This window comes from Gavia stellata, chromosome 26 (genome assembly GCF_030936135.1).
Source record: "Gavia stellata isolate bGavSte3 chromosome 26, bGavSte3.hap2, whole genome shotgun sequence".
Lineage (NCBI taxonomy): Eukaryota > Metazoa > Chordata > Aves > Gaviiformes > Gaviidae > Gavia > Gavia stellata.
The window spans coordinates 2,514,205-2,530,056 of record NC_082619.1 but is presented as its reverse complement, the minus strand read 5'-3'; the positions used below and the strand labels follow the sequence as shown (position 1 = coordinate 2,530,056).

At 42.4% G+C, this 15,852-nt stretch overlaps 1 protein-coding gene across 1 annotated transcript; it reads left to right on the top strand.

Annotated features, from left to right (window-relative positions):
- The first annotated feature begins 2,738 nt into the window (after positions 1 to 2,738).
- Positions 2,739 to 10,836, top strand: LAYN (layilin). The gene is made up of 8 exons (XM_059829755.1): positions 2,739 to 2,805; positions 4,152 to 4,175; positions 5,340 to 5,637; positions 7,895 to 8,052; positions 8,422 to 8,460; positions 8,828 to 8,911; positions 9,654 to 9,756; positions 10,479 to 10,836. The coding sequence occupies exons 1-8, from the start codon at positions 2,739 to 2,741 to the stop codon at positions 10,834 to 10,836; spliced, it is 1,131 nt and encodes a 376-aa protein (XP_059685738.1).
- Positions 10,837 to 15,852: the final 5,016 nt, after the last annotated feature.

Below are 15,852 nucleotides of genomic sequence, written 5' to 3'. Positions count from 1 at the left end.
TACTACAGCAGTGAACAACATAAGCCAACAGCTGCTTATTGAGGCTCAAAATCACTCTGAACTCTGTTCTTTATTGGCATCTTACACCAATGTACTGTGAGACAAAGTGGGGGGCTCAGTTTACTGCCTTCTCAGTGGGAAGGAAATGAAAATGCTTGCTTCATTTATGGGTTTTCTGAAGATGTCAGCATGAAAGGAAAAGGGCAATAAAGTGCAAAAGTGTCAGTGAAGCATTTGGCATGCTAGGAATTCTAGAACTGAAAAGACACATGCTGACATCTTTCTACAAGAAGATAGACTATATATTTTCTTCAGGTTTGTGCCAGATATCATCTATTGATATAATTTGCTTCAGGAAAACACATTTTCTATTCTGGTGCTCTCATGTGCTCTCTCACATATGTGCACCCCTCTACCTCAATTGAAGTACCAGTTTTTCCTGGCTAACACTGACATAAATCTTTATCATCAAAGTTGGCTTTTGAAATATTAATGCTAAAATATTTGGGATCCAAAATATGTACCTGGGCAATTGTAGACTTGTATTCCGTGGACATCTGTGGTCCTGGGATTTTTGACTTGCAGGATTTGAAATGTTCTGAACTTACTAGACAGCCTTCAAAAGGCACACTTCTATGATCTGAAGGGCCTGTTAAATTAAATATATGCATTTCATGTGTGCTAAATTTACCAAAACTATAAATGGAGAGTAATTGCTTTGGCTATGTTAGGAAATTCCTTTACAAAAGTAGAAAACAGGTCAAACGGAAGAGTCTGTGGCTAGTAATACTAAGGTTGCACAATAAATCACTAAGTTTTGTTATGAAGTGTCATACATAGTGTTTGAATGCTTGCAGTTGACCTTTGTTAAAAATAGATCAACAAAGGCTTCTGTCAGCTACTGCCATTTTCCTGTTGAAGTTAGCAGAATCTTTAGTAATCACTTTGCTGCTGTTGTGCTTTTGATATGGGAGAGGCTGTAAAATGCAAGTGGCAGAATATTTATTCACCAGTAATTCAAGAAAGTGTGTTGATAATGCTGCTACTACTTGCCTTGGATATATTCAATTTTTTTTTCCTTCAGAGCCATTACAGAAATGCTTTCCAATGGACTTAGAATACAAACATGCCAACAAAAGGATAGACTGCTAAAATGATTAGCAGCAGGGTTTAAACTGTGCTACAAAAATACCTACAGCCATAAAGAAGGTGAGTTTTTGTTTAATTTCTAGAAACACTGTAATTATTTTGGTTACTTTGGTCTGCAAAACAAGAAAAAAACTCCCCAGACAGGATTTCCTTTGTCAAAAGTTCTCCAAAGAACAAATGTATTAGTGGAGCTTCAAGATAATCAAGACTGGCTTGATAAAGGCTTGACTTCAGTCTTACAACTCAGGCTAGCCAGTTCAGATGCTCAGTCCTTCCCTGTATTTGAGGCACTTCTAATTATATTACCTAACAGTTTGGAAATAGTTAAATGCATATGTCACTTCATGGACATACCTCACTTGGAGTTGTTTTGTCTTCTAAAACACATGAAGTTAAATGCAAAACTGTCTCACTGAAATATTAGTCCTCATTCAAGTTCATGAGACCAGTTGAAGTGCTTCTGTCTGTAACGTTGCTCAAGTGCCTAGTTGTTTACTAAATCCAAACCTTGATCACCAAGGATTTGGGAAATGTAGAAGTTCAGTTCTAGAACACCATTGACATGTGCGTTTCACAGACATGACACATGCTGCAAAGCCGTAGCCTTAGTTCAGCTCCAACACCTGCCTCTGAGATACCTGACTTCTGGTGACCTGGAGTGGAATGTCTTAATGCTATTTTAAAGGATCTTTCTCTATTTAAGATACTGAGAGCAGAAATAGTCTCTCCAGCTGGGCTCCCAAGAGTTGGTCCAGGTTTTAAGTCTTTCATAAAATCAATAATCTCCTATTTTAAAACACCGACCCCAGCTAGTATCTGTCTGAGCAGAAACCGTAGCTCTTCAAGCTCCCGTACTCGTTCATTTTGGTGCTCTGCCCCTTTCTGCAACCTGCAAAAAGCTCTTAGAGGCAGAGGCATTGAAATCTTAGCTGGAGAGCCAGCGCTCCCGGGAACAGGTGCATTTCCAGCTTCCTAGCCACCGGGAAGCAGGCTCAGCATTTATGAATGGTTGAAACAAAGTTCCCGTGTTCTGTGCTCCGTCTTGAAGCAGCTCCTTAAAGGCAGCTGCACGTCAGTACGGGGAAGGTCAGCCTCCGGTTTCGGGGGCTGCAGGCGCGGTTTCTACGACTCGTACGTTGTGCCGGACGGAGGTGTCTCCTGTGCTCACGCCCTGTCGTTTGCGTGTGGGACAGGGAAGTGACAAAGCTGGAGCGGGGGGAAGCACGCAGAAGCGATGCGGTGTCTGAAGCGTGGCCCAGGGGACAGCTGAGAACGGGGCCGGCAGAAGGGGTGCGGGCTCAGCCCCCGCCCCGCCGCGGCAGCCGCAGATGCCTCCGGAGCGGCGACGCGCAGCGAGGAGGGCGGGCCCCGCCCGCGGCTTTGGCGGGGGGGCTCCGCCGCTGCCGCCCGCTAGCCGCGCGGGGGCTGAGCCGGGCCCGGCCCGCTGGCCCGGAGCCCGGGGCGGGAGGAGGCGACGACTCCTCCCCGCTCCCTCCGCTCTCGCCCGGCAGCCGGGCCGCGGGCCACTCGCATGGGGTCGGGCGGTGCAGCGAGCCGGGCGCCCAGCGCACGCCGAGGAGCCGGGGACGATGCTGGCGGCCGCGGCCCTCTGCGCCGCCGCGCTGGGCTGGGCTGCGGGGGCACGGCTGCTCGGCGGTAAGGCGGGGCGGCGCGGCGGTGCCTCCGCTGGCCCGGCTCCGCGGGGCGGGCCGGCGCTGAGGGTGCCGGGGAGCGCGGGGCGCCGGACGAGGGGCTCGCAGCCCGGTGGAGGCTCGTCCCCCGGCCCGGAGTGGGCATGCCGGCTCCGCCGGCCGCTCCGCTCTTGCGCTGGGAGGGTCTGGCTGCCTGGGGCAGCCGTGGCGACAGAGGCAAGGATGCGTGTGCACTACCTTGGGCGAGTAATTTTTCCCTTCTGACTCGCCATCGGGAGCCAGCCCTGCCCTGGGGAGACCTCCGCATCCTCCGCGCTGGGCGGGAGCGCCCCTGCGTTCCCGGCCGTCAAGGGGGCACGGCGGCAGTCCGGTTTCATTTTCCTCTTCCAGTGAGAAACCCTTCCGCGGCGTTTCTGCCTCGGTTGTAGGGACTTTAAATGCTGCCCTGGCTAACAGAACTGCTCCTGCCGTCCGACCCTCAGTGGTCATTACCAGCCTGGCCGAGTTTCCAGCCAACACTAGGTTGTCTTACTCTTCCTCTACATGATCAGTCTGTCCTCCTGGTTTTGTGCAAAGGAATGTCGCCTATTTGGACGCCTTTCATAGGAATAGATACATGGCAGCTCAAGGCTGGACCAGCAGTGTTTTTGGACTAGTACCCAAACTAGGTACTTTAGGCTGGTTACAGAATAGCCAGTCTGGGGGAAGTTTCTGCCTGACCTGATAGGTTGGTGTATTCGGCAGAAAGCCTGAACCCTGTCAGCTGTGAAATGTTCATGTTATTCCAACATAAAGCAAATAGGTTTATTATATCTATAAATACATTTTTAATTCTGCCATGTTCTTGTCTGCAGTAGGACTTTTGTGGGAGTGAGTTAGAGGGCTCAGCTGCCAGCTGTGGGCTTGGAGATGTATTTCTTCTTAGGAATTTTTTACTTCTCAGCATAATTGACTCATCCTTAGTCTCGCATTACCAAGGCTCACTGAAGTTAGCAGGCTTTGAGGCAGATCCCATGGAAGCAATGAGGACATAAGGGGAAAATAGGAGGAACCCTTTCAGCATTGCTTAGAGCTACGCATCCAATTGTCCTCTGTTACCTAAACTATATTTGGATACCTAACCAGCAATAAAGTCTAGACAGTAATCAACTACAACAATTTTTACCTTAGCTGAAAGCAATGGCAAGTTTGGATGATAAGACTGAGATTTTCTGCCAGTTAATGGGGAAAAAAAATGTTTGTGTACTGGAAAAGAACCTGAGTGCAGTTTGTGACACTATTTCTAGACAGTTGCTGCAGTTTTTTAATAACAATGTGCCATCTGTATTTTTCTTATGTCTTTCACAATAGCAGTGGACATACCCCTCAGAAGAGGTAAGGTGTTTTGCCTTTTTCACCAAGCCTGCATGAGTGTTAAGTTACCAAGAGAAACATGGGTTATGCCTAGAGATGTATTTTTAAATACTGCTTTTGTAGTACAGCCAGTTTTAATTTCTGTGTAAAATGTTAGCAGACTCTGTGATTCTAAGTACTTAACTGTTCAAAAATTCCAGTACGAAAGGTGTTTAGATTTCCACTCTTACAGTGGCCTTGCAGGAACATATAAGAATAAGGAAAAGCCAGCATATATCCCATGGAGGGGTTTATAATGATCTGCCCTCACATCCCATTTGTTCTGAGTACATTACAGATGTTGCTAAATGTTTTTCTTCTGTAAAAACATGTAGGTTAGCAGACTGTGTCTGCCCTGTGCTTGGAAGGAAATATTTACTGAGTAAAACAAAACTGTTTGTTTCCACAGTCTAAATATTGGGACTCTTCTGATGAGAAACATACAAGTGCATCATTTTAGATTATGTATCTTTCCACTTTGATCTCTACTTTCCTTGTAATCAAAATAAGCCATGCTGCTTCATGCAGGAGAAAGTCCTTGGCTTATGACAGTCTGAAAACAGACGTCGTTTACTTCCTGGGCAGTCAGTAACATTACAGTGCAGAGCAACGCTTACAACTGGACTGTGTGAACACATCTTGATACACTGCAGTATATACTCCATGAAACTACCACATATACCCCAGAAGATAAATTACTGTTACCTCTGCTTGTGTAAGGGGATCCCTAATTTTAGCTATTTAAATTCCTTAAAAATAATAATAATAATAATAATAATTAAAAAAGCCTCCTTGAACCGTTGTAAAGGAACTCTCTTTTTAAAAGGTGGCACATGTCAGCTTGCTCTCTGGCACAGCGTTGCTTCTTTGTAAGGAACTCCGAGGGTCTTCAAATTGCAGATAACCCATGAGTGAGCTGAGAAGCGCAAGACATGAAAGAACAGTGCTGTGCAGATCTACCTAAACTGTTACGTGCAGTAAGAAAAGTTTGGAGATGCCATTTGCCAGTACAAGAGGCTTTTTACCTGTGTTGTGTTTTCCATATAAACTATCGCACAGTGCAAAACTCAACCAAATGGAAATATTAGCACTCATTTTTGGTACTAAGGCATCGTTTCTGTAACAGGTTTCTTTCCATTTCTGCAGGACAGACAGTTTGCCGGGGTGGAACACAGAAGCCGTGCTACAAAATAGTTTATTTTCATGACGCTTCACGCAGGATCAGCTATGAGGAAGCACACCTTGCCTGCAGAGCTGATGGCGGACATCTAGTCAGTATTGAAACAGAAGCAGAGCAAAGACTGATTGAAAAGTTTATTGAGAGTCTCTTAGCTTCTGATGGAGATTTTTGGATAGGGCTTAGGAGGAAAAAGGAGGAGGTAGACAATAGTACAGAGTGTCAGAACCTCTACTCCTGGTCAGATGGCAGCTCATCCAAGTTCCGGTAGGTACCCACGAGTGAGACTGGGAAGCAACCTGGTCAGAGACTGTCACCTGCCTTTAGCAATCAGAAAGGATTCTTTCAAAGGAATCAAGCAGTGTTGTCCCAGCTGTCATCTGTGTTCCTTCTGCAGTCACTGAAGAGTGGTAGTATCTCCAGAGAGCAATTCCTCCCATGCAGATGTAAGGAGTAGATAAATTACTCCCTAGAGACCCTGCTCTCTCTTTGTTGCTCTATATAAGACACCTAGAGTGTCTAGCTTGGGCTAGATTGATAATTTTTGATTGCTAAAAGGAGGTGGAAGAACAAATGATCTGATCTTAAAAATCTCTGATTAGGCATGTACAGAATATGTGCTTTGACCTGAAGGTGCCTGCATGTCAGATCCCCTGAAGTTTTGTGCCGATGTCCTGAGCGATGGGCCCTTCTCCTTCTACTTGCTGAGGGAACAGCATTTTTTTCCTGTGAGACAGTAGAATTGGAGAGCTACAGTATTTATTGTAGACATGAAAAATGAAAATTTTCACACCACTTGTTAGATTTCTGCCTCCTTGTCTTAAGGCAAGCGGAACAGCATTTGCTGTAATTAAAATATAAAGGCAACATTTACAACCAATAAAAGTTTGCTGTAGTTGTTTTCACTACTTTCACATTTCTGTTCAGCATAGAAGCAAAATGTGTTTAGCTTCAAAAGTTCTGTTGAATTATTATTTTTATTTCAATCATGAGCCACAGTTTTCTAGACAAAAGATATTCTTAGATCCAGGGCTACAAGGTCTGCCTTTCTGTGGTATAGAAGTAGAAAATCTGCTCCAGACTTTGCCAGCTTGATGAAAGCCTTAGCAACGAGGTGCCGGCTCTACAGGGAACTTCAGCTTCAAGAGAGTTTTGCCTGGTAGATATTTACTATTGAACCTGCGATTAAAGTAATTTTAAAAAATCAAACTATACAATGTTCACTAATTATCCTGAATGTCTTGCTGCATTTATGGTGATTGAACTGCAAATTTCATTAAATAACCCAAACGTTCTTAAATATTTTATGGCAACATGTCATGTGTACAAGTCTGCTTTTTCATTCTTCTTTATGTTGAACACACATAAAAATACCTTGTTATTGTGAACTTTATGCTTTGGGAACCCATAAGAAATTTTAGTTGCTCTGTGCAGGAATTAATAAAACAGAACTGCTTTTAGTACTGTTCAATATATTAAAGTTTCTCTTGTGGTTCAGATATTGGGGATAGATGGTAAGAAGCTAGAACCAGATCTGCTGCTGCTAAGAAACATACATAGCTTTATTGCCTTTCACTGGTGAGACACAGCTTATTTATGCTGAATGATAAAGCCAAGGAAAAGATCAGGGGTGGGGGCACTAGGGGAAGTGAGGGAGGAATACAGCGTTGTAATGTTTGAAAAAATACTGCTTTAACGTGTGGGTTTTTTCCCCATGTTGAATACCTTGTATATCTGGAAGTATTTATGTTGTACGGATCAGCTTTCAGAAAGTGCTTGGCATGCAGAACATTGCTTGTTCCAAAATCAGAGGGTATTGAACATTTTTCAAAACCAGGATACAGTCTTAGAAGTGTTTCTCTCAGATGCATAAAATGCCTCTTCAGTAACAATTGTATTACAGAGTGTTAAGTAGTGAAGCCTCCTTCCTGTTTACTACTTGGAAGGGCCTACACAGTTTTCCAGTGGTGAAGTTTATTATTACAAAAGAAAAAAAAATTATCTGCAAGACAGGGTTTTGTCATGTTAGTGTTTTTCTAGACAGAGAAAAACAGATCCTGCTTTAGCTTTTTCATTTTCTTGTTTAAAAGGTGTCAAAATTTTGCAGGCATTGGGCATTGAGGCCTGAGAACAAAAATCATTTTGATAGATGATTTTGCACAGGTCTAAAATTGTGTAGAGAAAATCAAAGTTCTCCTGAGCTTTACGCAGCCTCGCAGAGGAGTTTCAGGCAGTGACGTACTCAGCCCTTCACTCCCTAATATTTGTTGAACACCTTGCTTGCTGAGTTTTCTTTGAAAATTAAGAATCCCAAAACCAGAAGATACACTGTAAATAATTGTATTGTTATTGTTTAGACTTTTACACAGTGGAAGGGGGGGTGAGGGTGAGGTGGGGTGCTGAACTGTAATCCTCTGATTCTGCCCTCTGTGGTGCCCTGTACGCTGTAGTCCCATCTGAGCTTCTGCAGTACCCTGGAAAGTGACATCAAGTCTTACTTGACACGTTTGTTGTGTTTTCTTAGGAACTGGTATGTCGATGAGCCATCCTGTGGGAGTGAAATCTGTGTTGTGATGTACCACCAGCCATCTGCCCCACCGGGTGTCGGAGGTCCTTACATGTTTCAATGGAACGATGACAGATGCAACATGAAAAATAACTTCATTTGCAAATACTCTCTTGGTAATGAGTCGTTCTGTAGCTTTAAAAACCAACCTGCTTCCACTCCCCAAGAGGAGGTATGAGGAGATTGCAGTAACAGATAAGGAGACCCTTTCTTAGCTTCACTGGAAAGATCTGGTGGGAGACAGATATCTTTAAATTTATGCAAGTCCTGGGGAAAACAATCTCAATATCTAATATCTGTAGCTACTTGCCTTGTAACTTCTATGAATTCTCAGAGGATTTTTATAAAGTATGTGAGATCTCAAATGGGGCCTGAAGGAGAGGGAACACTAAAGAAGTGTGGTCATGTTATTAGACTGTATTCAGTACACTTGGTCGCCCTACTCAAGCTTATGAGGAAATTATGCATATCTTTTTTTCTTTTAGAGAAGCCAACGAATGCTCCAATAGAGAATTCTCAAAGAGGTAAGTTAGAAATATTTGTTTGGGGCTTTTTTTAATGATATGCTGACTTTCAGTAGAAATAACTCTCTGTTAGATTAATTGTCAAAGACACTCACAGACTGAAAACTTACTGAGCAAGATGCTTCCCTGCAGTTTGCACTTTCCTTGTGCTATTCTATAATCCATTCTGCAGGAGCACAGTCTTGCTGTTGTTGATGCAGCGCAGCACGACCAGCTGTCCCAGATAGAAATCTAAGCAAGAGTACCAGAACACCTTACACATCTTTGCAGCTGGCAGTCTCTTCAGTCTCCTCTCACCCTCGCTTTTTATGGTTCTTAAACTCTTTCAAATATCATCTGCAATATTAATTAAGCTGCTTCTTTCCAGATGTTGCAACAGAGCCCTTGAATCCAGTATTCCCAGAAGAACACCGTAAGAAAGATGCTAATGTAACAGTTGTAGAAGCCAAAGGTATGTTGTGCATTCAACAGCTGGCCCGTTCTCTAACTATGCAGGCCCACATTTCTCACCTGTGGCTGTAGACAGTCAACATTTCAGTTGGAAGTGTTTGACCCTAAATGTAGAAGACTGAATTTAGACAACTGCATCTGAAAACAAGACTTCCCTCAAATCTTTTCCAGAACAAACCTAAACTGATTGCTTTGGTTACCAAAATGTTCTAAATCTAAAGTTGTGCAAAGTATTTTGGGTCTGAAAAAGGTTCTTTTTAATTTATTGAAGCACTTTTCAATGTCTAAATTGTTAATGTTTTGTTTGTGAGTCTATTACTAACTATGAAAAACTTCCAATTTCTTCCTACCACACTGACTTCCCCCCTACAAATTCACAGATCATAAAAGACATTTTGTGCTCTGAAATCTTTTGGCTGGGGGTTCCTAAGCTTTTAAAAGACAGCGTATCTCATTAACTTGCATTACCATTGCCTTCTTACAGTGAGACGGTGAGGCTTGGTGGCTCCTCACCTTGAAGATTTGAGCTTGTTTTACTTTAACCTGCTTAACTAGATGATAGGTCTCCGTTAGACTTGCTGCCTTTGAGAAGAAGTAGATACTGCTCAGTTATGAACAGGACTAGAAGCCCGTTGAGGTCTGATGATGCCACATTTTGCAACTGCTAGTTTTCCTATGAAGTTCTGTGCATGTCAAATGCTACTGGAAGTGAATAAAAGCTGGAATCTCATTTTTACCCCTAGAACCTGCTCAGAGTCTTGCCTACATTCTTATTCCCAGCATTCCTGTGCTGCTTCTCCTGATGGTCATTACAGCCATCTTCTGTTTTTGGCTTTTTGCGAAGAGGTGAGTGGCATTTTGGTGTAACAAGTGAACCTGTGATATCTTGTCGTGGCAATCACTTTACAGCTAGCTTCAGGATCCTGTAAGATGCTCTGGAGAGCACTGCTTTCAGCCAAATAAATGTTTAAAAAGTGGCATGGGTGCTCCAGGCTGAGTTATTGATGAAGTAAAATTTTAAGTAAATCACATTATGCTATTTTATTATGTTCACAGACATATAGTAGTTAGGGAATAGTGTAAAACAAGATAATTTCTGAAGTGTTAGCACTTAAGTTTTCTTATTAAAGAAAAGATTTGAATTATCAGAAGATCCCCTTCAAAAGTGAAAAATAGTAATAGAAATAAAAGGATATATGTTCGGGGCAAATACCGTTTACCAGTTTCCTCTCCTTGTTTTCCCTGTGTGCACAGTACCTCTGGTGGGGATGCTGGCTGTGGTTTTGGGAGTGTCAGTGTCTAGTTTTGCCGCCTCAGCATCTCAGCCGGCAGCAGGGTGCAAGGGGTACCTCAGCAGCTCCTGCCATGGGACTACCCCAGCTGTGCAGCCTGCTGCCACACACCTGGAACAGCAAGGAGTAACAAATGTCATCCTGAGTCCAGGCTCTGAGTGTCAGCTTCCCTCGAGGGTCATCATTAAATTACTGTAAGGGAGGTGTGGTATTGTTTTGTATTTGCCTCTCTAAAAAAAGCATATTATGACTTGTCCTCTTCCCTCCATCCCTAAGGAGACAGGAGCGAATAGATGCAAGCCCAAAGGAGGAAGATGCATGGCTGTCTAACCCCAGGAGGAACAGTCCAAATCTGGATATTTACAAAGTAATCAAGAAGCAATCAGAAGCAGATCTGGCTGGAACCAGGCCTGACACTAAGAATTCTTCCTTCCGTACACAGGAAGATAAGGTGCTTGACAGCCTTTCCAGGGATTATGATGATGCGGCAACGAATACCTCAACGAGTGGCTTTGTGACATTGGCCAGTACTGAAAGTGGCTTTGTGACCAATGATATCTATGAGCTGTGTGGAGATCGTGTGGGGACGAGCAAGGAATCAGCCTGGGTGGAGAATGAGATTTATGGATATTAAGGAAATGGACAAAAAAAGCCTGGAATATGGATGACAAAGTGAATATCAATACAAGTTAACCTGCCCTCCCTATGCATTTGTTTTAATAATAGTATAGGTGCTGTTTATCCTGCTTTTCCATTGTCCCTATATTCTTCTCTTTTTTGAAAGAATATGGGTTTTTAAAGATCCAAACTGAAAAGAATGTATATATTTTGCTTTGCATCGAGCCCCCTTTTGCCATAGGAATGGCTTGTTAATACTCTTGATTCGTTTTTGTACTCCAAAGATATGCCTTTGAAACTAAAGGACAATCCAAAATCCCTATTTATTTAACCGACCTACTCATCTTCAAAGGTGATAAAAGTCAGATGTCAATCACTGGTCAGACTTGGATTCTTATAGGTGTCCCCAGGAAAGCTGCCATAGTTGCAGGTTGGTCATTGTTTCCATGTCAGCCCATATCCCAGTTGTGTTGGCCTCCCTCACCACCTGCCTAGGACACTGACAGACACTTCACAAGAAGGAGAGTAGTGTGGTTTCTGCTTCTTTCCCTCCCTCCTAGTCCTTACTGCCAAGGCAGCGTATGTGAGTCACAGCACATAATTGTGTGTTACTTACACCATTAGGTTGGTTTTTAAAGAATCCCAGTAAGTGCTTTGGTGTCATAAGGCTAAATGTGTTCCCTCACTTATCCTCTGGCAAAAGGAATGGCAAGGAAGAAGGGCCTTCTCTGCAATGCTAAAGGAAGGAAATGGGGTACTCCAAAGCATTCTGATTCGTCTCGGGAATTACAGCAGCCTGGTTAGCTGTCCAGAGATGTGCTAATTTGGCCTAAATGACAAACTGAGTACCAATTCCTTCCTTGTAACAGGAATAGCCATTTGCAGTTGTATTCTAGATCTTTTTCCTCCTTGGGCCTGTGACATGTACTGAATTCCATGCAGACTGACATCCTGACGTTAATCTCTATGGAGATGGAATTTATGAAAAGGTAGGTGAACGTCAAGAATTGGATTACACGCAGCATTTTGGCAGGTAAACTAAAGTATCATCCTAATTAGTTATAATAAATTGTCTGCTATTTACAGGGACTTCACATATTCCAGTACATAGGTTAAATAAGTGTTAAGGTGAGGTACTGAGGATAGTTCATGGAATTTCCCCTCTGACAGTGTGAGGGAATGATACCTTATTTTACCATAGTTTTTAAGGTATTGTTTTGGAGCCAATATTAGATACCTCCCATTTCTGTGCACCTTTGGAGAAGTAGAAATGAATGGCAACAGGGCATAGCAACTGCCACACAACTAAATACAAATTCAGGTGGAATGAGAATTTTCCTGTTAGATATGGGGAACAAGCAAGAATATGAAGTGACGCCATTTATGTCTGAAAGAATTCACGGTCTGTAGTTCACTGCTTGACTTCTAAGGGGAAAGAGACAAGAGATGATCCTTCACACTAAGGGGTTTTTTAGATCATTATCTCTGTTTCTCCGTTATTTGCAGCACATTTAATAAAGTTAGGGAGCTAGGAGAAATCAAGAGTGTGCATTTGCCATGGAAGTGGTATGAAGACCTGTCCAAATATCTGCAGAAGCAACTTCAGGCTGGACTTTTATCCTCTCTAAAGTGTATAAGGAGCCAGAGCAGGCTAACAGGATATTCTAAGGGCTGCACTAAGTTTAATTTCTCTTTATTGAACAGAAAATGTATAGTTATTTTAGTGAACTGTACATAAAGACGAGATTTCTGGTGTAGGAAGTTAAAAACAGTTGTGATGAACTATTCCAAGATAAACTGAATTTAACTTGGTCATCGGTATGTTTTAAGGTCTTTCGAAGCACACTGCAAGAGAGCACTTGTATCACAAGAATAAGCAATATATATTAAAAAAGAGAGAAGGGTGGTCCCATGCATCTTTCTTCACAGCGCTGTCTTTTCTGTTTGGGAGGATAATGTCATGGATACATGACACTGAGAATACAGAAAGGCAACTAAATGAAAAGTTGCGTGCCTAGCATTTTCTTTGAGCTGTGCTTGCCTAGCTGTGGTTTGGTGAAGAAATACCTAGAGTCATTCACAGCAAGTTGAATACCACACAACTTTACTTGGAATCAAGAAGGTACAGAATTTGCCCATCAGCATGGATTCTTAAGTTACTACATGTCTTTGATTTTGAACTCATCACATGGACAAGTTTTCACCTTCCATGCATTAGAGAGAGGACATTCCAGCATCTCCCATGTAAGCTTGTAATTTCCTATGCCATGAAGTACAGACAGCATCACTGTATATGCTTGCTGAGAAGAAACACAGCAAACAGGACTCAGGAGCAGTGCTGGCAACCTGGGATTATGAATAACTTGGGTTTTGCTAGGGCTTTCTGATACATATTTTGTTCATGAGACATGATCAGATCAATGTTTGTCTCTCAGTTATAAGGACTCAATGACCTTCATAGGAGCTTGGAGCTAACTCCTGTGGCAAGGTCTCTGCACTGTTGCATTTGTCAGTGCAGCTGAGTGTAACAGGAGGTTGGGTAAAAACTGAGATTCATATTGACTTGAATATGCTCAGAGCAAAATCCCATGTGCTGCTGGGTATGGGCTTGCTTTAGCTGAATTCCATTGTAAAAGTTAATTTACATGAAGTTGGAGGTCCTTGCAATTGCCAAGGCTTTTGGAAAGGACTAGGAACGGAATTCAGATTTATGAAAAAAGCACATGATCTGGTTCCATAAAGGACTACTTTCTGTAAAATGTTTGATGTCAATAGCGAGACCTGCAAAACTGAAAATACATCTACAAATAGAAGATTCCCCCCACTGAAATGAACAGGCACAATCCATTCCTGTGCTCCCCAGTTGCTTCAGGCTATAGACGGGTAACACAGCATTGTTTTGCACTTTCTGCTTTTTGAAGATGTTTGTCCTTACCTGAACACATTGGTGCTAAATGGACATGTGGAGTCTGGAGCACAAGTTCCGCAGCAAGTGGTAGATCTAAGGCAAAGTCAGTGACCATGAAGTACTGATAGCAGCAGTGTGGCCTCTGGATTTTTTTTCAGTACAGAGTTAGTCTGAGTTTCTTACATGAATTGAGTCCAGCTGTTAATATTGATGTCATGAATATGATTAGACGTTTGCATTCAGAGCTGTACATATTCTTGCTAGGGATCTTTTCATGGTCGTAGCTGTGTATGTGTAGAAAGTACTGTGAAGCTAGGCCATTAAGCTTTATCTGTCCTGTCTGATCTGATATTTCAGCTGTTTCATACATTGGTTTATATATTCTCAAGGCAAATATGTTCAGCTTTGAGTAAACCTGCACATTTTGCTTTGTCTGCACTTACTCTGTTTTCAATTATTCCAGCAATGGAGCTGTTCCTTAAAACTGGAGTTCTATTTGATTGTATCCCATTGAACTGAGAAAGAAGTGGGAGTGTCACATAGACAACCAAGTACCTTGGGAAGCTGGACATCTGCACTGAAGAAAAGAAAGCGTTTAGGACATTATCATGTATCTGGGGCCGTTTGGATTCAGCTGTGTACTCTGTCTCAGTCTGATCTTATCTACTGAGTGTCCCAGTCCCACAAGAAAAACAGAAATAACAGCATTTCACAGGCTTCCAGGGATGCCTGGAATATAAAAATGAGTGACTCTGAAGTGAATTTGAGACTACAATAATGAGGACTTGTAATTGACGAAATTTGAATTTTATTGTCCAGCAGATCTGTGCAGCAATTTTGAAGCATGTCTAGACTAAGTCATTATGTATAAAAAATTATTTGATTAAAGATACGGTTTATTGAGCAGTTCTGGTACCTGGCCCTGTGTAAAGCAAGTAATCTTTTTTACTTACTCTGTCAGATCACGTTCGACCTTTTCACAAGCCAAATAAAAATAGTAAATGCCTGTTTATCTATCTATGTATAAAAAAACGCCACAACACCCCAACTTTTGCCATTCTGTATTGGTGGCAATTATATCAACTTTTCAACTAAGCTTTTGTCCATAGATCTCAGTCAAGCACAGGACTTCTGAACACAGGAGTACTTACTGCGCTAAGACAAGAACTACTGGTTGCTGAAGTTAGTCCTCAGTGTTATGATTTAAACAGCCAAAGCTTTATAGTCCTGCCTAGACATCTCAAATCCTTAGTTCAGATTCACTTGGTGGAGTCTTAAGCAATTTTGAAGATTGCCATGTAACTCTCAGTCATTTCTCAGCCAAACACCCCTATTTAATAGCCTGCAGTATTGTGGCGAGGAAAGATTTCTGTTCATCTCCTTTGCCTGGTTGAATATTTTCATTAAGAGTATTCATTTTGTTTAGGATACTGTGTACACTGTGATGGACAGAAATGTGATGTGGTAGTGAAGTGCTAGTCTTCTGCTGGATGAGTTTTGCCTGAAGGCATACAAGATGTAATGCAGAGCTAAAAGGTGCAGGTTGAGGCAATCTTGACACTGTGAAATGCTTACTGAAGCCAGAACTCTTCAGAATACATTGTTAAAATTGCAAAGAATTGTATCTGCTTTGTCTGGCTTTACATTAGGGATTTGCTAAAGTCCAGGTTTTGGATCCATCTGGTTTTTGGTTTTGTTTTTTTCTTCTTTGATCAGAGACCAGGTAATGGAGGGAGAATGACCAAGCAAATAAAGCATGCCAAACAGGAACACAAATATTACTCAACTATTGCTCAGCAGGTGAGTATTTCCGGCTCCAGAAAAGCAACATTTTGCTGACAAACAAGTCTGTCTATGAAGCATCTGAAATTAATTTAGCTCTTGAAAGGGTTCCCTAAAAGTTTACTCTTCTCCATTGCGTGGAAATAAATAAATAGGAAAATGAAGCAAAACCAATTTGCATAAGCCACCAGGAAACAAAGGTGTGCCAAAGGCTTTGGCAGAAGGTGTTTTATGTGGGACTGAAACAGCAACAGAAATGAGTGCACGACGTGGCCATGAGTGCGCTCTGCCAATGTAAATACGCAGGAAGACGTTTCTGGATCTGTGTGCTATTGCTGTCTA

Excerpts from the sequence above, each read along its gene's own strand:
- LAYN (XM_059829755.1), top strand. The coding sequence starts at position 2,739 with ATGCTGGCGGCCGCGGCCCTCTGCGCCGCCGCGCTGGGCTGGGCTGCG. Across the intron at positions 8,912-9,653 it reads AACAGTTGTAGAAGCCAAAG|AACCTGCTCAGAGTCTTGCC; the intron begins GTATGTTGTGCA and ends TTTTACCCCTAG. Across the intron at positions 9,757-10,478 it reads TTTTGGCTTTTTGCGAAGAG|GAGACAGGAGCGAATAGATG; the intron begins GTGAGTGGCATT and ends TCCATCCCTAAG.